The sequence below is a fragment of the Oryx dammah genome, unplaced genomic scaffold (genome assembly GCF_014754425.2).
Source record: "Oryx dammah isolate SB20612 unplaced genomic scaffold, SCBI_Odam_1.1 HiC_scaffold_6, whole genome shotgun sequence".
Classification (NCBI taxonomy): domain Eukaryota; kingdom Metazoa; phylum Chordata; class Mammalia; order Artiodactyla; family Bovidae; genus Oryx; species Oryx dammah.
Window position 1 is genome coordinate 1223744 of NW_024070190.1, and position 22425 is coordinate 1246168.

The 22425-nt window shown below is 40.3% G+C and overlaps 1 protein-coding gene across 1 annotated transcript in view; it reads right to left on the reverse strand.

Moving 5' to 3' along the window:
- LOC120865383 (protein bicaudal C homolog 1) overlaps window positions 1-22425 on the reverse strand; it is a 354738-nt gene that overhangs the window by 8004 nt on the left and 324309 nt on the right. Inside the window, exons 16-20 of the mRNA XM_040242641.1 lie at window positions 21909-21948; window positions 21383-21537; window positions 9897-10053; window positions 2671-2831; window positions 1-100 (exon numbers count right to left, since the gene is read on the reverse strand). Coding sequence (XP_040098575.1) covers window positions 1-100; window positions 2671-2831; window positions 9897-10053; window positions 21383-21537; window positions 21909-21948 — 613 coding nt within the window. The remainder of the gene's footprint in view (window positions 101-2670; window positions 2832-9896; window positions 10054-21382; window positions 21538-21908; window positions 21949-22425) is intronic.

Here is a 22425-nt window from a genome sequence, read left to right on the forward strand (position 1 = left end):
CTGAGATTGCAAGCAGCATTTTCCTTCTGGCACCAAAAGTAGTAATTCCCAGCTCCTTCAGATCCTGATCTGTGAGAGTAAGGAATGTCTGAAGATCGATCTGTGGGTGAACAAGTAAATCGATGGTCAATATAGTAAGTACTTAGTTCTTCCTCAGTATAAGTTCAACTAACTGCTATACTTATTATGCTCTGCCTGCTTCCAAAGAACAATGGTGGTGTTACAGACACCTAAGGGACAACAGTTAAGTCATAAAGGTGGTCAAATAAAACTGATGATTCTAGCAGAAGACTCTGTATACTTACTCTTACTGCAACAAACGTAGGTCTTAGCATCCTGGAAGCCAAAGCAAAAAGGGAAAAAGAAATAGCAGTTTTCCGTGACCTGATAAATCATATATACCCGTCCAGAAGAGAGAAAATACTTCTTAGTTTTAGATTCGGACTCAGGTAAGTATATCTCCATTAAAAGGGACTAAAGAATACCATATAGCGTATCTCTAATTGTGCTCTACATAAAAATGAGAGCAGAATTCACAGTGTAACTCAGACCCATGATTCCCTTGGCTCAGTCCAGCTGACCATCTCTGAGAGTGGCATATATGAAGTATTCCAAGAGACAGTATAATTGTACTTCCTGGCATCAGCAAAAATGTGTGGGGGGAACCACCCCAATAATCCCACCCTGCCTTGAAAACCACCGGACGGACAGAAAGGCAATGGGCTCTGAAGCCAGAGAGGCCTGGGTTCAAGTTCTGATTCCGCAATTACTAGTTGTGGACACTCAGGTTTGATGATACCTCACAGGATTGTTTACGGCATTAAACATGATCCTAGATATAATGTAGTGTGCTCACCAAAGGGGTAAAATAGTCGGCAGCTATTAGCAATAATGTACTCAGACATATCATCTGTGAAAGTTGCTAATCTTCATCTTGCTTACAATATATTAAATCTCACACAGTTACTTAATGGGGATTCCTGTTCCAAGTCTTATCTGTATATGAGAAAATATCCTATATGAAGAGAACAGTACCACATTTCAACACAGCTGAAAATAGTAAAATACACTTTTTATTCAAATTATATAGCAATTAATTTGAAATTTTCTGCTTTGATTTTGAAGGGTACATCCAGATCTTGAAAACCCCTTTCATTTATCATTTGTAACAGGTCTGGAGATACTTTTTTTTTTTTAGCAATTCTATCCAGTGGAGACTATTACAGGGATCCTCAAACTCTTTTTACAGGGCCAGATAACTAGTTTAGGCTCACCGGGCCAATATTGTCTCTGTTGCAAGTACTCAAACTCCACTGATTTAGCTCAAAAGCAATCATGGGCAATATGAGGTAACTGAGTTGGTATGGCTGTGTTCCAACAAAATTTTATTTACAAAATTAGGCAGCAGGTCTGCAGGTTGCGGTTTGCCAGTATGACTTTATATTTTCATGTTTTCTTCCTTTCTGAAGTAACTAGATAACAAGCACCCATATTAAATTAATTTCTGTGCATCTTCAAATAGGAAATACAGATTAAAAACAAACCCAGGATATCACCGAATAACATCTAGTTACTTATTTCTAAAACCTTATGTGCATGAACAAGTTAAAACTCCTCAGCTATGAGCTTCTCAATTAGCCACCTGCATCTAACCAGCAAGACTAAGTAAATAAATGTAGTTCTTTAGTGCACAGATGATGAACGTGTTATTCAACTTAGAAAATCTTTGGTTAAATGAATACTACTTTAGAAAAAAGGAAACAAAATAGTTGTCCTAAAGTCCAAAATACACGACAACATTTTGGGGGGTGTGAAAAGAACAAAAAAGTTCAGCAATTAAATTATGGACAATGCATTAAATTTATGCTATAAAGTGCCTAATAAAAATCATAGATTCTTTATTGACTAATGCATGCCAGGGAATTACTGGCATGTACTCTTTCCATGAAGTAAAGCCAACTAGCATGAAACTTGGATGATATCAGGATTTGGAAAATAGATAAATTTAGAGAACTATTCAGTTTCTGGTGCCTTGATAATATGACAACATGATTAGAAAGAACCATGCGTAGGGGGTCTTCTCCTTATGCCAGTGCATCACGGCCATGGCTGATCAGTTTGACCAAAATCCATGGTAGGGATGTTTCAGAAGACATCTTAGTTCTGTCTCAGTTCAGACAAAACCCAAACAGTAAATTAATAAGTTAACATGTATAAAAAGCACATTATATTTTATGAGAACAATCTTCAGTAATATAATTAGGATGGTGTCAAAAAATAACTATGACGCTGTTAACTTTTAAGTGCCACAAATAAAGATAACAACGATGAAAGAATAAAATCTTAAATACAGAGTTGCTGCCAACCTTCAGGAAAGTATGAATCAAAAGTTAATGTGAATCACAACACTCATTAGGTCTTTTAGCTAAAACTGGTGAAGGATGGTTATGTGTGTTTTTGCAAGCACAATTTCCTGTATTTCTGCTATCCTGTGTTTACCGTTGCACTAAATAAATAAGAAATGACAATTTTTCTTGGCAAAAACAAGCTATGAGACTTGAATAAATGCTCAGTGAAAGCACAGTGATAGGTCAATGAGTGATTTCCTTCTAGAAGTCATCATATATACAACCAAGGTAAAGACACTTGGGAAAATAAATACTGACTGACCTCTTGTTGCTGGAAGACGTCTGTATATTTGCCCAGGCCCAGTTTGCTGAAGAGCTCAGGGAGGTCAGAGCCTTTGAAAGAGCTGTTCAGGTTACAGCCATTGCTTCCTGTCAGCGAGGAAATGCAGTCCATGTAATTGCTACTGCTGAGATAGTGTTCCGCTGAAAGGCAGAGGAGAGACAGGCTTGAAGTGGAAATGCCCAGAGAGAACATGGTTTAATTAAAAGTTTTAATCACTCAAATATTTCAGATTCATTGTTTTGGGCTGAATAGAGCAGTTGCTACAGAAACACAGCAAATCTTTTACTGAAACATTGGCTTTTCATTAAGGAAATGCTGGTTATTGCTTTCAGGGAGGCTCTTGCCATTTAAAATGGTACACTTGGGAGACAGCAATTCAGCAACAATGTCTCTGTAGTTAATAATCATTAATCATATTCTCCCTCAGCATTCAGAAACATTTGCTCTTTATAATTGATTTGATGTGAATTAAATGAATTGGAAGGAAGATCCCTAGGACACAATAAAGGTAAGGAAAGTTACAGGCTCCTCTTGCATGCAGGCTGGGCCTCTGTATCCACACTTGTGCTTTCCTATGGTCAAAGAAATTATGTGATATTACCACATATAAATCCATTTCCCTCCAACATAACTGGGCAGTGAGTTTATGAAATCGTGCTCCAAAATGAAGAGGAACATGTGAAATGAAAAGAATGATGCTGGAGTTCCTGCATTTAACTTACAACAGAAACATATCCATCTCTTAGGGAAATTCTAAGACAGCTATGTCAAGCTTTGCCTGGATTCTCCTCCTGATCTGGTGGGTAAAGATTTCTCCATATTGTCTGTGATTCTCAGACCCAGTGGCATGCACAATTGGGTGACAGACTAGTGAGCCATACCAAGTACTTGACCAGATAACCACACACCGTTCAAGGGCTGTGTGAAAATCTAGCAGAGCTGTGCTAGATTCCAGTAGGAATCAACGCCCTAATCAACAATGAACTCTCCTCCCTTTGGGAATTCTACCAAAGATGCCACTTTGGCAGGAATTCCCAGAGAGATGAGGGCAGAGGACACTCACTGAGCTAATAAGATCCATCTAATCTCCTCTAGGATCAATGCATTCACCAAATCTAAGAACGCTGTTCTGTATGACCACTGATCACTTTCTCTGGTTGTTTTAATCTCCTAGTTCAGAAGTCCTAGATAGGTCTCAAGGGGAAGGAATCTCTTCATAAGGTTTCTCTTTCTTTTAGAAACAGATGTTTTATCTCTTTGGGGAAGAATGTGTAGGGGAAAGGATCTAGGACCAAAGTGAAGAGGCCCTGAGCCCTGGAACACTTCACCAATTGAAGGTAAGACCCCAGAATCACCAAAAAGATTGAGGAGTAATGACCAGTGAGGTACTGGTTCAAAGGTGACACAAAGCAGAGTATGATGACTGCACTGGAGTGACCACTGGACTTGACCAAATGGAAGCAGGCTGGCTGACCACCTAACTTGCTGTTCAAATGATAAGTTTACTTTAAGGGAAAAAAAGGCAACTTAAATGTCCATCAACAGAGGAATGGATAAAGAAAATGTGGTACATATATGCAATGAAATATTACTCAGCCATGAAAAGGAACAAAATTGGATCATATATAAAGATACTGACGGACTTAGACACTATCATATTGAGTGAAGTAAGTCAGAAGAACAAATATCATATATATTACTGCATATATGTGGGATCTAAAACAATGGTACAGATGATCTTATTTGCAAAACAGAGATAGAGACACAGATGTAGAGAACAAATGTACGGACACCGAGGAAGGAGTGAAGGGTGATGGGATGAACTGGGAGATTGGGACTGACATACATGCACTATTGATACTGTGTATAAAATAGATAATTAATGAGAGTCCACTGTATAGCTCAGCAAACTCTACTCAGTGGTCTGTGGTGACCTAAATTAGAGGAAACTCCCCGAAAGAAGAAATATATGTATACGTATCACTGATTCACTGTGCTCTACAGTAGAAACTAATACAAGATTGTAAAGCAACTGAACTCCAATAAAAAAATTTTAAAAACAAGAATTACAGTGGAACAACTGGTATAACAGGGATTCCCAGAGAAAACCTATATATTGGTGACTTCGAAAAGGGTGTCAAGAAAATTACCTAAAACCTTTTTGATCAGTACAGTAGCCATTGGCAACTGGTAGCTATTGAGCACGTGAAATCTGCTAGTGGAAATTTAAAAATTTTCTGTAAATGTGAAATAACACACCATATTTTAAAGACTTGGTACAAAAATGACATCTTAGAAAGCAGGGAACTAAAATGGATGGGAATGGGTGAATTTAATTCAGATGACCATTATATCTACTACTCTGGGCAAGAATCCTTAAGAAGAAAGGGAGTAGCCATCATAGTCAACAAAAGAGTTGGAAACACAGTACTTGGGTGCAATTTCAAAAATGAGAGAATGATCTCAGTTCATTTCCAAGGCACACTATTCAACATCACAGTAATCCAAGCCTATGCCCAACCACAGATGCCAAGAAGCTGAAGTTGACCAGTTCTATGAAGATCTACAAGATCTTCCAGAAGTAACAGCAAAAATAGATGTCCTTTTCATCACAGGGGACTAGAATGCAAAAGTAGGAAGTCAAGAGATACCCGGAACAACAGCAAGTTTGGCCTTGGTGTACAAAATGAACTAGGGCAAGGGCTAACAGTTCTGTCAAGAGAACGCACTGGTCATAGCAAACAGCAATTTCCAACAACCCAAGAGACGACTCTACACATGGACATCACCAGATGGTCAACACTAAAATCAGACTATGTTCTTTGCAGCCAAATATGGAGAAGCTCTATACAGTCAGCATAAACAAGACTTGGATCTGACTGTGGCTCAGAGCATGAGCTCCTTATTGCAAAATTCAGGCTTCAATTGAAGAAAGTAGGGAAAATCACTAAGGCATTCAGGTATGACCTAAATCAAATCCCTTATGATTATACAGTGGAGGTTACAAATAGATTCAAGGGATTACATCTGGTAGACTGAGTGCCTAAAGAACTATGATGGAAGTTCATAACATCATATAGGAGGCAGTGACCAAAATCATCCCAAAGGAAAAAAAAGGAAGAAGGCAAAGTGGTTGTCTGAGTAGGCTTTAAAAATAGCTGAGGAAACAAGAGAAGCAAAAGGCAAAGGATAAAGGGAAAGACATACCCAACTGAATGCACAGTTCCAGAGAATAGCAAGGAGAGCTAAGAAGGCCTTCTAAAGGAACAATGCAAAGAAGTAGAGGAAAAAATAAAGTGGGGAAGTCTAGAGATCTCTTCGAGAAAATTGGAGACATCATGGGAATATTTCATGTATGGATGGGCATGATAAAGGACAGAAATGATGAGGACCTAATAGAAGTAGAAGAAATTAAGAAGAGGTGGCAAGAAAGCACAAAAGAACTATACGGAAAAGGGATGACTGTACAAAAAAGTGGGATAACCACTACGGTGTGGTCACTCACCTAGAGCCAGACATTCTAGAGTGTGAAATCAAGTGGGCCATAGGAAGCATTACTCAAACAAAACTAACAGAGGTGGCAGAATTCTAACTGAGCTACGTAAAATCCTAAACCAGATGATGCTGTGAACGTGCTGCACTCGTTATGTCGGCAAATTGGAAAACTCAGCAGTGGCCACAGGACTGGAAAAGGTCAGTTTTCATTCCAATCCCAAATAAGGGCAATGCCAAAGAATGCTCAAACTACTGTACAGTTGTGCTCATTTTGCATGCAGGCAAGGTAATAACTCAAAATCATTCAAGCTAGGCGTCAGCAGTATATGAACTAAAAACTTCCAGATGCGCAAGCTGGATTTAGAAAAGGCACAGGAACCAGAGATCAAATGCCAACATTCATTGGATCACAAAGAAAGCAAAGGAGTTCCAGAAAAACATGTACCTCTGCTTCATTGATTACACTAAATCCATTAACCTGTGTGGATCATAACAAACTGGAAAATTCTTAGAGAGACAGGAATACCAGACCACCTTACCTGTGTCTCCTGAGAAACCTGTATGTGGGTCAAGAAACAACAGTGGAACAACTGACTGATTCAAAACTGAGAAAGGAGTAGGACAAAGCTGTCTACTGTCACTCTGCTTGTTTAACTTCTGTTTAAAGTGCATCATGCCAGGCCGGATGACTCACAACCTGGAATCAAGACTGCCAGGAGAAACATGAACCACCTCAGATATGCAGATAATAAAACCACCCCAACAGCAGAAAGTGAAGGGGAACTCTCTTGATGAGAGTGAAAGAGCAGAGTGAAAATGCTAGCTTGAAACTTAACATTAAAAAAGCTAAGATCATGGCATCCAGTCCCATCACTTCATGGCAAATAAATGAGAAAAAAATGAAAGCAGTGACAGATTTTATTTTCTTGGGCTTCAAAATAACTTCGGACATGACTGGCAGCCATGAAATTAAAAGACGCTTGCTCTTTGGAAGGAAAGCTGTGATAAACCTAGGCAGCACATTAAAAAGCAGGGACATCATTTTGCCAACAAAGGTCCATACAGGCCAAGCTATGGTTTTTCCAGTAGTTATGTACAAATGGACCATAAAGAATGCTCAGTGCCAAAGAATTAATGCTTTCAAACACTAGAGAAGACTTGAGTGTCCCTTGGACAGCAAGGAGATCAAGCCAGTCAATCCTAAAGGAAATCAATCCTGAATAGTCATTGGAAGGACTGATGCTGAAGCTGAAGCTTCAATACTTTGGCCACCTGATACAAAGAACCAAGTTACTGGAAAAGACCCTGATGCTGGTAAAGACTGAAGGCAAAAGGAGAAGAGGGCATTAGAGGATGAGATGGTTAGAAGGCATCACTGACTCAATGGACATGAATCTGAGCAAACTCTGGAAGATAGTGGAGGACAGAGGAGCCTGGCGTGCAGGAGTCCATGGGATTGCAAAGAGTTGGACAGAACCTAGGGACTGAACAGCAACAAAGAGACGTTTACATTCTTTTTTACATTGATGACATGTTTTGTTGCTCGTGTTTAAATGATAATACTTTACAGATGCTAAGTTAAGCAATACATCAGTAAAAGTTTAAAAATATTTTAAAATACTCTTAGTGATAAATATTTATTATGGTACACAGCTTTTTTAAAAAAAAAAATTGGTTTTATCTTAACTACTTACAGTAGTTACCCCAGGCTCTTAAAACATCTGACAAAGGCCAAAGAACAGTGCTTCTTTAATCAATCTTTTTAAATTAATGAATCCCCTATCTTATCCCTAGTCCTTAATTTCAATGCAGCTAACTTGCACAGTCAATTTTAATTATCTAGTGTTAAGTGAAAGGAAAGGGGATAAGGACAGAGGAGAGGCACAGAGCTAATTTATGTTGCAAGATAAAATGGAGATAATTCCTACCCTGGCTATACCTCTGGCACCAGCCTACCTCTCAGCTCCATCCTCCTGTCAGTGGTGGGTGACCTAGACCAGGACTAACAGGAAGGCTTCAGACAGCTATTGACAGTACACATGGTAATAAAAGAACAGACCCTGGTTTCTAATTTAGAGTTGGCTGACACCGTGACTTGTTTTTCCAAATCTGAGGCTCGGACAACATGGCCCACTTGATTGGTGGTAACAACTAGCTGTTACTGTTTACTATGCTCATTTAAATCACCTTTCTCCAAGTATTCTTCAAATAGTCTAAGATATGTGTTTTAGGACTCGAAATCCTGAAAAAAGACATTAGGGGCATACCTTGTGATTACTCCGTCAGTTCTTGTCTGTTGACCTATTTATACAGACATGTGGGTGCTGTTACAGACACAGCCACTTGACTCATGCTGAGTCTTAATCATATCTGTTCAAAGCCTATGCTTTAAACTTTTCATGTAGCTACATCTTGTCAATGTGAAAAATCTTCTCTTCACCTTTGGTAGCTACAGGTCACTGGGAAGACTTTCTTCTGTTGTCCAAGACAGAATTAATTTGATCACATTCTGCTCGATTCCTTTACATTCCTGCCTTTTCCTCATCATCTTGATGTGTGTGTGTGCATAACTCATTTGTATATTCATTCTACAAACATTTACCAAGCACCTACTAGTGTCAGACACTGTTAGACATTTGGGAAGAAATAACAAATTAAGAAATAAGGCATAGCCTTCCTGTAACTAGGATTGTAAACTGGTGCAGACACTATGGAAAACAGTATGGAGGTTCCTTAAAAAGTCAAAACTAGAACTGCCATACCCAGCAATTTCACTTCTGGGTATTTACCCAAAGAAAACAAAAACACTCATTCAAAAGGATATATGCACCCCTATGTTGACTACAGCATTATTTACAATAGTCAAGATACAGAAGCAACCTAAGTGTCCATCAATAGATGAATGGATAAAAGGCGTATATACAATAGTGTATTAGTCATAAAACGAACTCCTGCCATGGGCAACGACATGGACGGATCCAGAAGGTATATTGCTAAGTGAAATACATCAAGAACAGAAAGACAAGTACTGTATGATCTGACTTATATGTGAAAGCTAAAAAAAAAAAAAAAAGTGAAAATAGACTCACAGATACAGAGAACAAATGAGTGGTTGCCAGAGGGAGTTGGGGAGGTGAAACAGATGAAGGGGATTAGAGGTACAAACCTCCAGTTATAAAATAAAATAGCAACAGGAATATAACATCCACCACAAGCAGTATGGTCAGTAATATTGTAATAACTGTACGGGAGTTGCTAGACTTATGATGGTGATCATTTCGTAATGCCTGCAAATGTAAAATCACTTACATTGTATACCTGAAACATAATATTATATGCTAACTATATTTCAACTTAAAGAAAGAACACACAGCCTTAAAGAATGTCTGGTGCATGGGCAATAAAGTTTACTGAATGAATATAGTCCCTGGCTTGTGGATCTCAAGTTCTATACAAGGAGACAGTTATGCAAATAACTGTACTTGACTAAGACAAATGCTAGCGTGAGAGTGTATACGCAAAGCAGTGAAAGCAGAGAACCAATGGCCTGCTTCCCTGGGAAAAACAGGGAAGGCTTCTCAGAGGAGGTGATATGTGAGTAATGCAAAACTCTTAAAGGCATGAAGTCCAGAGTTTATACTTGAACATCACACTGAACAAAGTAAATTAAAAGCAGATTACATCTAAAACGATGAAAAGTCAAAGCTCACTTGATTTGTTCTGTTTACGCTTGGGGCTGCCAATAGAAGCTGCAAATTCGCTATGACTTGCAGGACCTATTCCATTTCGGTCTCTCCAGTTGTCAGATTCGCTTCCACTTCCCAGGTGCTCACGACTGCTGGACCTTGAAAGGGACACTGATGAACCCTGTAGACAAAGCCAGACAGGAAAAATGCTTAATAAGGTGAGATTCCCAGAGTGGGAGGAAGAAAGAACCCACATTAGACCCCTATCATTTATGTCAGTTGCTGGCCATAGCAGTTACCCACAAATGTATATTCTCAAAAACAGGGTGTGGGACCTGTTTATAGTCTTTTCCTCCATCTACCGAAAGTGTTTTAGTCGCTCGGTCACGTCCAACTCTCCGCGATCCCATGGACTGTAGCCCACCATCCTCCTACGTTCATGGGATTTTCCAGGCAAGAATACCAAGGACACTGGGTCATATACACATGGTGAAGTGTTCTTCCTTCATTATGAAGATGTTGATAAGAGGGTAAGCAGAGGAGTTCTGAGTTCAGCTCAGTTACTCAGGCACGCCTGACTCTCTGCGACCCCATGGACTGTAGCACACCAGGCTTCCCTGTCCATCACCAACACCTGAAGCTTGCTCAAACTCAGGTCTGCCAAGTCAGTGATGCCATCCAGCCGCTCATCCTCTGTCGTCCCCTTCTCCTTCTGCCCTCAATCTTTCCCAGCATCAGGGTCTTTTCAGATGAGTCAGTTCTTCGCATCAGGTGACCAAAGTATTGGAGTTTCAGCTTCAGCATCAGTCCTTCCAATGAACATTCAGGGCAGATTTCCTTTAGGATTGAGTGGTTTTATCTCCTTGCAGGCCAAGGGATTCTCAAGAGTCTTCTCCAACACCACAGTTCAAAAGCATCAATTCTTCAGTGCTCAACTTTCTTTATGGTCCAACTCTCACATCCATACATGACTACAGGAAAAACCATAGTTTTGACTAGATGGACCTTTGTCGACAAACTAATATCTCTCCTTTTTAATATGTTGTCTAGGTTGGCCACAGGCTTTTCTTACAAAGAGGAAGCATCTTTTAATTTCATGGCTGCATTCACCATCAGCAGTGATTCTGGAGCCCGAAAAAATAAAGTCTGTCACTATTTCCATTGTTTCCCCATCTGTTTGGCATGAAGTGATGGGACCAGATGCCATGATCTTAGTTTTCTGAATGTTGCATTTTAAGCCAACTTTTTCACTCTCCTCTTTCACTTTCATCAAGAGGCACTTTAGATCTTCTTCACTTTCTGCCATAAGGGTGGTGTCATCTGTATATCTGAGGTTACTAACATTTCTCCCAGAAATCTTGACTCCAGCTTGTGCTTCATCCAGCATGACATTTCACATGATGTACTCTGCCTAGAAGTTAAATAAGCAGGGTGACAATATACAGCCTTGATGTACTCCTTTCCCAATTTGGAACCAATCTCGTGTCCCATGTCCAGTTCTAACTGTTGCTTCTTGACTTGCATATAGATCTCTAAGGAGGCAGGTCAGGTGGTCTGGTATTCCCATCTCTTGAAGAATTTTTCACAGTTTGTTGTGATCCACACAGTCAAAGGCTTTGGCGTAGTCAATAAAGCAGAAGTAGATGTTTTTCTGGAACTCTCTTGCTTTTTCAATGATCCAACAGATGTTGGCAATTTGATCTCTGCTTCTCCTGTCTTTCCTAAATCCAGCTTGAACAACTGGAAGTTCACAGTTCACATATTATTGAAGCCTGGCTTGGAGAATTTTGAGCATTACTTTGCTAGCATGTGAGATGACTGCAATTGAACATTCTTTGGCATTGCCTTTCTTTGGGATTGGAATGAAAACTGACCTTCTCCAGTCCTGTGGCCACTGCTGAATTTTCCAAATTTGCTGGCATATTGAGTGCAGCAATTTTACAGCATCATCTTTTAGGATTTGAAATAGCTCAACTAGAATTTCATCACCTCCACTAGCTTTGTCCGTAGTTTTGTTTCCTAAGCCCCACTTGACTTTGTCTGGCTCTAGAAGGTGATCACACCATTGTCATTATCTGGGTCATGAAGATCTCCTTTGTACAGCTCTATGTGTAGTCTTGCCACCTATTAATATTTTCTGCTTCTGTTAGACCCATACCATTTCTGGCCTTTATTATGCCCATCTTTGCATAAAGTGTTCCCTTGGTATCTCTGGTTTTCTTGAAGAGATATCTAGTCTTTCCCATTCTATTGTTTTCCTCTATTTCTCTGCATTGATCGCTGAGGAAGGCTTTCTTATCTCCCCTTGCTATTCTTTGGAACTCTGCATTCAGGTGAGTATATCTTTCCTTTTCTCCTTTGCCTTTCACTTCTCTTCTTTTCTCAGCTATTTGTAAGGCCTCCTCGGACAACCATTTTGCCTTTTACATTTCTTTTTCTTGATCACTGCCTTGTACAATGTCACAAACCTCGGTCCATAGTTCATCAGGCACTCTATCAGATCTAATCTCTTGAATCTATTTGTCACTTCCACTGTATAATCGTTAAGGGATTTTATTTAGGTTATACCTGAATGGGCTAATGGTTTTCCCTACTTTCTTCAACTTAAGTCTGAATTTGGCAATAAAGAGTTCACGATCTGAGCCACAGTCAGCTCTCAGTCTTGATTTTGCTGACTGTATAGAGCCTCTCTATCTTTGGCTGCAAAGAATATAATCAATCTGATTTGGGTACTGACCATCTGGTGATGTCCACATGTAGAGTCTTCTCTGGTGTTGTTGGAAGAGGGTGTTTTCTATGACCATTGCATTCTCTTGGCAAAACTCTGTTAGCCTTTGACCTGCTTCATTTTGTACTCCAAGGCCAAATTTTCCTGTTATTCCAGGTATCTCTTGACTTCCTACTTTTGTACTCCAGTCCCCTATAATGAAATGGACATCTGGTGGAGTTCTGAGAGCCCCTGGTAAAAAGAGTCACTCCTGTAAGATTTGGAGGAGTAGGTGCTAAGATTCCTGTTTGGGGGAACCACAAGGCAAGTCCTCCATCTGACACAGTCGAGATTCTCTGCCTAGTATCTCACTCGGACGAGCAGGGCAGTGCTGCAGCCACACCCAGAGCTTTGAGAGGAATCGAGCTCACAGAATGGAGAGCAGAGAGGAATCTGGCGCTGTCCTGTGTTCAGTTCAGTCAGTTCAGTTCAGTCGCTCAGTCGTGTCCGACTCTTTGCGACCCCATGGATCGCAGCACGCCAGGCCTCCCTGTCCATCACCATCTCCCGGAGTTCACTCAGACTCATGTCCATCGAGTCCGTGATGCCATCCAGCCATCTCATCCTCGGTCGTCCCCTTCTCCTCCTCCTCCCAATCCCTCCCAGCATCAGAGCCTTTTCCAGTGAGTCAACTCTTCTCATGAGGTGGCCAAAGTACTGGAGTTTCAGCTTTAGCATCATTCCTTCCAAAGAAATCCTAGGGCTGATCTCCTTCAGAACTGACTGGTTGGATCTCCTTGCAGTCCAAGGGACTCTCAAGAGTCTTTTCCAACACCACAGTTCAAAAGCATCAATTCTTCGGTGCTCAGCCTTCACAGTCCAACTCTCATATCCATACATGACTACTGGAAAAACCACCGCCTTGACTAGATGGACCTTAGTCAGCAAAGTAATGTCTCTGCTTTTGAATATACTATCTAGGTTGGTCATAACTTTTCTTCCAAGGAGTAAGTGTCTTTTAATTTCATGGTTGCAATCACCATCTGCAGTGATTTTGGAGCCCCAAAAAATAAAGTCTGACACTGTTTCCACTGTTTCCCCATCTATTTCCCATGAAGTGATGGGACCAGATGCCATGATCTTCATTTTCTGCATGTTAAGCTTTAAGCCAACTTTTTCACTCTCCTCTTTCACTTTCATCAAGAGGCTTTTTAGCTCCTCTTCACTTTCTGCCATGAGGGTGGTGTCATCTGCATATCTGAGGTTATTGATATTTCTCCCGGCAATCTTGATTCCAGCTTGTGTTTCTTCCAGTCCAGCGTTTCTTATCTCACCCAAATAAGCACATGATCTGTCCAGCAAATGACAAGTGCCTGGAAATCAAAATGAACTCTCCCAAATCAAAGTAAAAATAGTAATTTAAAAGATCTCAAAGTTTACACCTAACCTGCATTTATTCATTCTTTATTCATTTATTTAATCACTATATTACAGGTACTATACTTTACACTATATATCTATAGTATTAAGGTCAACGTTTTCTAATAACCCAAGTTTCATGTTTACTGGGTAATTCCAAGAGAATCCTTTACTATTCAGGTCACTGAACTCCATTCACTCCCACGGCAGCACACCGACAGCTGACAGTGCCCGGCTGCAACACTTCTTTCCTCAGGGCATTATGATGCCCTCATGACACCACTCTCAAGACTTCCCATCTGCCCCACTGCATCCCGACTGTAGGGTCTTCCTCTCTGTTCTATTCCAAATGTCAGGTTTGGTCTTCACATTCCTTATCATCTCTCTCTACACTTTCTCCTTAAGTAATCAGTAATCACAACCTTTTTCAAAGCTTAACAACAGCCATTGTCAAGAAGCATTTAACAGGAGGCTTCCTGTGTGCTGTTCTGGATCTGTCAGAAATCCTCTGTTCCTTATTAATTCCTGAATATTCAGGAATTAAGAGGAGAGGCAAGCCTCTCCCAGAGCTGAGGGATCCAGGCATTTCCTTTGTTAGTTTTTCTGCACGGTGATAAGTAGCCTCTTCCTTCTTGTGAACCATATGGTAAAAGTGATTATTTACAACTCTCTCTCTCTTTAATATGGATCACCTATGTTTTGTAAGTCTGGAATTTTAATCTTTATCTTTGCTGAGAATAACTACAGTATATATGCCTACACCATGTTGATGAAAACACCTTTGCTCCATCAGAGCTCTGGTCCCCGTGTCTTTCTTCCTCTCTCTCTCTCAGGCTATTTCTTTGGAGTGCAGAGGCCCTCTGAGTTCACTTTCCTGCCCCAGCTTCTAAGACCCTCTGAGAAGGCGCTTTGCACCTTCACCCCATTGAGAGGGCGCCTGAGGCCTTTGTGAACAGAGCAAGCCCCTTGCAGGGGCTTTATTGGCTTTCTGTGTAAACCAAGGAATATCAGCCTCTTTCTCTCCTTTACTTTCTTATCGTCGACTCCGGACCACCAAGTTCCAGTCCATTAAAGGACCGCAACAAGCCATGACTGAAATTGTTACCTCTGGGTTTGAATTCTCTACTGAAATTTAGCATCACGGAGTTGCCAAGCTGACACCTCCATTTTACTGTCTCACAGACATGATAAACTTAAGAGTGTTTGAAACCGTATTGTTCACGATCATCCCCACCAGCTACATTCAAATCTACTCCTCTCCCAGGATCCCTGCATCTCAGTAAATGATGACCATTCACCCCGTTGCTCGAGCCAGACTTCTAAGAGCCAGAGTCATTCATCCACTCACTATATCCAGTTTGTCAGTTTATCAGTGTCGTATCTAAACGTGCCCTAAATCTACCTACTTTTACCAGTCTCCACCAGTGACATTAATAGCCTGTTTAATGGACATTGATTTTTTTTCTTGCCTCCCACCCCAATAATCCATTTTCCATGAAGCAACTAGGTTGTAGGTTGTTTTTTTAAATGCAAATTAGAACAAAACTCTCAGCATACAGTCCTATAATAATCCCTTGCCAGTACTTTACCATGGGCTGAAATGCTCCATAATCAAGTCTCTGCCTGTCTCTCCAGCCTTATCTTCAGTGCTCCACCACCCTATCCACCTTCTGCTCCATGAACTTACCAGTTTGCTCTGACTCCAATATGATAATGCCAGCTGTTTCCCTGGCCTAGTACTATTTCCCTAGATATTCACAAGGTTGGCCCTTTCTTGCCATGTAGGTCTTAGCTTAAATGTCATTTGCTCATTAAAGCCAGCTAAAACTACCCAATATAAAATAGCCCCTGTTTCATATTTACCAAGAACTTTTATTACTTAATGCCTTCTGGTTAACTTTTTATATATTTCTCTCTACCCACCAAAAAAAAGCTCTATCCGTGAAAGCAAGAATCTGTATTCAAGCATTGTATCTAATGCCTAGAACTGCATCTAAAACACAGGAAATGCTTATTGATAAATATTTGCAGAATTACTAGATCTCACAGTTACCTTTTCCTACATCTATGGGATCCCTTTTGCTGACTTTTGGGAAGGGGCCTAAGGAAAGGAAGGCTCCTCACACCAAAAAAATGGGTTTTGCAGCTAAAACCATCATTAACATTATTCAACCAGATAAATTCCATGCAGCAAGAGAAATAAGAACATGCTCAAAACTGGTTAATTACCAGGAAAGAGACCATTATGTAGTATTGTAGTATAGTATTTCTATATATTTTAAAATTTCTGTATCTAAACTCTTTTTGAGTATTAAAAAGTCACTCATCTAAGATCTAAGCTGATTTCATTCACACAGTTATCTCAGATCTGGCTAAACATGATGTTTTCTAAAAACATTAAATAAAAAATAATCTTGTGATATTTAGCAGTTTGTTGTGATATGTTAGAAGACAACAAACTGGTAAATATCACAAGATTATTTAGATTTGTAAGACTTAAAATAGTCAGACAACCTCATTACTCTTAGGGGTAAATTTAAAACCTTTTAACTTCCGATTCAGGTTTTATCTGCTCCAGAAAATACGCAACCATTTCTAATGCCTTTAAAGAGATAAGTGGCAAAAAGAAAAGGAAAATCCAAAACTTTTTTAGTTCTGTTGATGTAACAGAAATACTGCAGGTCAAAGCAACCTTTTGTGTGACCTTTGCTGTTCCAGTATATCATTAAGTGGACAGGGTCATACTTTTAAGTCTTGAAGAAAACAAAAATAAGCCTAAAGCTACTTGCTTCTTATCTAAAGGAGTTCTTTGGAAAAGTCTAATTTCTCAAAAATGCCTTAAAACTGGAAACAGTCGCTCAAGTCTAGTTTCTCAGTAATGTGAACAGGGTGTTCAAAGCATCAGTTTCTTGCCTAAAGCAAGCTTCCTAGAGCAGGAAACCCATGTGCCTTAATCCCCTTGCACACTGGGTAACCCACACCAGTCAGGACCCATTGGCTAAACGTGCTTCTCCAGAGCATTCTACTTGTCCATTTGGTTTTGGTTTTCTTTGGAAAAGAATAAGGGAAAAGAGTGTTTCTAACTACCTCCTATTTTTTTTTAACTTTTTATTTTGTATTGGTGTATAGCCAATTAACAAACAATGTTGTGATAGTTTTAGGTGAACAGTGAAGGGACTTAGCCATACATCTTCATGTATCCATTCACGCCCAAACTCCCCTCCCACCCAAGCTGTCACATAACATTGAGCAGAGTTCCATGTGCTATACAGACCTTGTTGGTTATCCATTTTAAATACAGCAGTGTGTACATGTCAATCCCAAACTGCCTAACTATGCCTTCCCCCATCCATCCCCTTGGCAACCATAAAGCTCGTTCTCATAATCTATGAGTCTGTTTCTGTTTTGTAAGTTCATTTGTATCATTTCTTTTTAGGTTTGACATATGAAGGATGTCATATGATATTTCTCCTCTGACTTACTTCACTCAATATAACAATCTCTAGGTCCCTCATGTTGCTGCAAATGGTATTATTTCATTCTTTTAGATGGCTGAGTAACATTCCATTGTTTGTATATATGTACCACATCTTATTTATCCATTCCTGTCAACGGACATTTAGGTTGCCTCCATGACTTGGCTACTGTAAACAGAGCTGCAGTGAACACAGGGTGCATATATCCTTTTTGACCATGTTTTTCTCTGAATATATGCCCAGGAGTGGGACTGCAGAGTCATCAGTCAGTTCAGTTCAGTCGCTCAGTTGTGTCCGACTCTTTGCAACCCCATGGACTGCAGAACATCAGGCTTCCCCGTCCATCACCAACTACCAGAGCTTGCTCAAACTCGTGTCCATCGAGTCGGTGATGCCATCCAACCATCTCATCCTCTGTTGTCCCTTTCTCCACCTGCCCTCAATCTTTCCCAGCACCAGGGTCTTCTCCAATGAGTCAGTTCTTCCCATCAGGTGGCCAAAGTACTGGAGTTTCAGCTTCAGCAACAGTCCTTCCAATGAATATTCAGGGCTGATTTCCTTCAGGATGGACTGGTTTGCTCTCCTTGCAGGGTCATAAGGTAGCTCTATTTTTAATTTTTTAAGAAACTTCCATCGTGGCTATACCAATTTACATCCCCATCAACATTCTCTCCAGCGTTTATTGCTTGTGTATTTTCTGATGGTGGCCATTCTGGCTGTAACTACCCTCTGATTTTAAAATAGTGCTGCAAGGGGAGATGTGGTAAATCTTTTAAAAAAATTTTAAGCCCTCTCCACTTTTCCCCAGGTCCTTCTCAATTCCCACCCTGTCCCTATGTTCTAACCCATTAATTGCCCAGTTTACAATCCCTCTGAGTTTTAGCAGAATAAAGAGGAGGGCAGGGATCCACAAAGAGCAGCTGCTTCAGAGTATCAGATCATGCCAGGTAAGGGCCCTTTTACCTCCTTTCGATGGCTTTGGGCCATATGAAAGTCCTCCACACTGCAAGAATCTAGAACCATTCCCTAAGAAAGCCTGATTCTCTCTCTTATCACCACTGTTTAAAGGGGCCGTGAATAAAAGCAGGTTACCTGGTGAATGTCCTGGAACTGATCTCGCTGGTTTCATCCTCTCCCCGACCTTTCAATGTGAACGAGCTGTTAGACATTAGCCAGAAAGGTGGAACAGGCTGGCCCGAGAGAACCAAACCAAGAAAAGCCCCAGGAGAGACTCAGCCACTGAGTCAGGAGCCTGCAAACTCAAGCCCACAGAGAGTGGTCTATTCGTCCTTGGACAAGACCCAGAGCAGAGGCCCTCCAGCTTCTGACACCGTGTCTGAGTCATTCCCCTTACAGTAGGTCTCTGCAGAGCAGTGTTTCCAGGAGGGCGCCTGCATCAGAATCAGACTAGGTTTTTGATGAAAATGTAAATTACTGGTTCCTGCTGGCGGTTTCCCTGACAAGTGAGATGCTGGGGGAAGAGTCTGCATTTTTAGATGCACCAAGTGATTCTTATATCTTTTAACATGGGGTCGCTAAGAGTCGGAGAGGACTGAGCAACATCACTTTCACCTTTCACTTTCATGCACTGGAGAAGGAAATGGCAAGTCACTCCAGTGTTCTTGCCTGGAGAATCCCAGGGACGGGGGAGCCTGGTGGGCTGCCGTCTATGGGGTCGCACAGAGTCGGACACGACTAAAGCGACTTAGCAGCAGCAGCAGCAGCAGCAGAGCATTTATAAACCACCTTGTATGGAAAAGAATTTGCCGGCAATGTGGGAGACCCGGGTTCAATCCCTGGGTCAGGAAGATCCCCTGAAGAAGAAAATGGCAACCCACTCCAGTATTCTTGCCTGGAAATTCCATGGACAGAGGAGCCTTGTGGGCTGCAATCCATGGGGTTGCAAAGAGTCAGACATGACAGAGTGACTAACACTAACTAACTTGCTATGTACCCTCTGAGTTAAACCATTAGGAAAACGAGGATAAAGAAATTTTGCAAAATGAATTCAAGTCCTTTTTTCTAACAACTACTCTCATGACCTCAAGTAAGACACTTAACTGATCTGGGACCCTTTCCCTCACTAGGAATTTATAGGGATCAAATAAGCTCGTGGATGAAAATGTACCATATAAAACATCAAAGAAATAAATGAATGTGATTTATGGTAATTATTACTAGCACATTATGTGTTCATGTAACACTCTAAAGTCTTCCTTTAGATATAAAAAGCATATCTAGTTTGAATGTACAGAAATACTTCCAGTAATAAGCATTCATATATGTATATGAATCACATCTTTCATCAGGCTCTTGGGTTTTCCTCGGGGTAAAGTTCTTTGGTGGAAATAACAGTAGTTGCTAAATATCACTGAGACTTCCTGCACACCACAGTAAGCACTGGATGCCTTCTCCCACAGCATGCTGAAAATAACTGCAATGAGAAAACGGGCTCCGAGGCGTGAAGTCACCCATCAAAGCTGTACGTCTGTTGGTGGCGGCTGTCAGGTTCCCATAGCCCCTGCATTTGACAACTACTTTATTAGAACGACCATCATTTCAACCTGTCAGACTATTGGTCTCTGAGAACAGAACTGAATTAGCATTTCTAAACTGAACTATTTCATCTCTGAAATGACAGAAACATAATCAACCACCTAAAGCTCCATTCTGCTGAAGGTGGGGGTGAGCAGACGACTGCAGCTATCAGTGGAAGCCTAAGAATGAGCACAGCCGTTTTCAAGGTCTCTGCCAATGAAAGGAGATGTTGACTTTCTCTCAGAGCAATAATGGCAGAAAGAGGGGTGTATACCTCCTAGGGCCTCAAATCTTTCATAATGCTTCCTGCATTCTAGCTGCCAACAGTAACTTCAGACTTTAAATATACCCCGCCAAGTCGCTACTGTAAGTCTGACAATGAACTTTGCAGGAGACTGTGCTTTTTAGTATTTCAATAGTACTTTCTTTTTCACTTTCTCAAAGAGACAAAGGGGGAAAAAATCGCATGTTTGTATTTGCCTTTCATCAACATTCTAATTTATTACAAAGAAAATGAGTGGAGAAATGAAGGTCAATCTGCAAATGCTAGTGATCAGACTAACAATTATGAAATGCTTAACCAGTATTTGTTTTTGAACCTCCAGTGGTCTGACGGAACATTGTGATTCTTGGACCATTTTCATCCATCTTTTACGTTTGTGCAGTCTCTGCAGTTGTGTGTGTGAGTGTGTGCGTGTGCACGCATTCTAACTCCACCTGCACTTGCAAAAGACTTACAGCCAAAATCTGACACTCTGCGACTGAAAAGGCCTTGCTGACTGAGTCACGTACAGCCCGGCCGAGAAGCAAGGAGCTCTGGGTTCCTTCTCCCTATGCTGAGGATGCCAGCTTCCCCGTCTCACCCCTAAGCCCTGCAGCGAACATCTGGGAAGCATAATGTTTTGGCGCTCTTGTTTGTGATACTTCCTGCGGTGTTCCTGGCACATCTGAATACACTGAATTTTTAACTCAGATCTCAGAACTTGTTTTTGTTGAATAATTGCTTTTTCCCTCTCTGGTGGGCTTGCGAGTGATACCCTGGAATGAAGGAATTCCTTATACACTTTTTATGGCATATTACATATGCCCTTTGCTTAATCTCAGCCCTGCTCTCAGACGTTCTCCCCTAACAAAAACATATTTATCCAAATATCCTTCACAGCTGATCAACAACTTTGAAAGAAAACAAAAGATCATAATATATCAGATTGTATCTATTTCATAGCAATATGTATACAATATTAGAAATTAAAGCAAATCACCATTAAGAAATTGTCCTTATGTAACTAGAGAATGGGAGAGGAGGGAAGATGGTTCTCTTTTGCTGAGAGAATCGACGGGAAGAGTAAGTAGGGCATGACTCTACAAACCTCAAAGGTGGTCGTCATTGTGGGCTTATATGACACGTGGTTGGCCCTTCTCAGCTCCTTGATGGTTTCAGCAGGCATGGATTTAGAAAACCCCAGCCCACTCCAGGTGTTTGTGGGTGTTCTGACCTCCGTCACCACTGGTTTCTTTAACATAGCTTTGGAAAAGAGAACATAAAACAAACGCTTGCTACTTTTAATGCATTTCTTAAATACAACATTGATGAGTATTTTTTCACTGATATATGTAAAGAAATTACCACTGAATATCATTTCTTAACACAAAACACCTTAAAATGTCTTCATAAAACATTTTATACAAAGTAACAGTAAATTTTAAAATGACACATTATTTCTTAACTGATCTAATGCTAATCTATTCAACCTCAACAAAGTTTATGCAACTTAAACCTAAATATTCTCAGTTTCCTTTTGTGAAAGTCCAGTTTCTCAATTAATATCAGTACTGAAAAACTTTTTATGTGTCTACTGAATAAAGTCAAAGTAGAGATCATAATATATCACATACCTTTGGTTGCTAATAGCTTCTTCTGTTCATAGTCAAATGCCTAAAATAGACAGAAAATATCTTTATTGTCAGTTTATGCAAATGTCACACCAATACTCCACAAAAAGATTACACGACTACAGCCCATGAACCTGCCTGAGACAAACGCTAAGCTCTGCTCCATAATGTGACAGTAATCCATACAAGTCTGATAAACTTAAACATGTTTTCAAAACCAATTCATTATAATAATATACTACTTTTGACTTTAAGGCATGACAGTCACAAGAGTCAGAAATCTTCCTTCAAAGGGAAAAAAATTCCTCTTTATTATGAATATTTAACATACCAGGATCAATATATGCTAACATATAGTGAATAAGTTAATAAGAGTTATGCTAAATTTCAAAATAATGCATTCTCAAAATACTTTCAGGTTATCTACTATTGGCCTCCTTTGTTTCTCAAAATCCCCTCTTCATTTGGGTAAAATGGTATGATGTCACAACAACCTATGAAATTATGTAACTTAATTGGC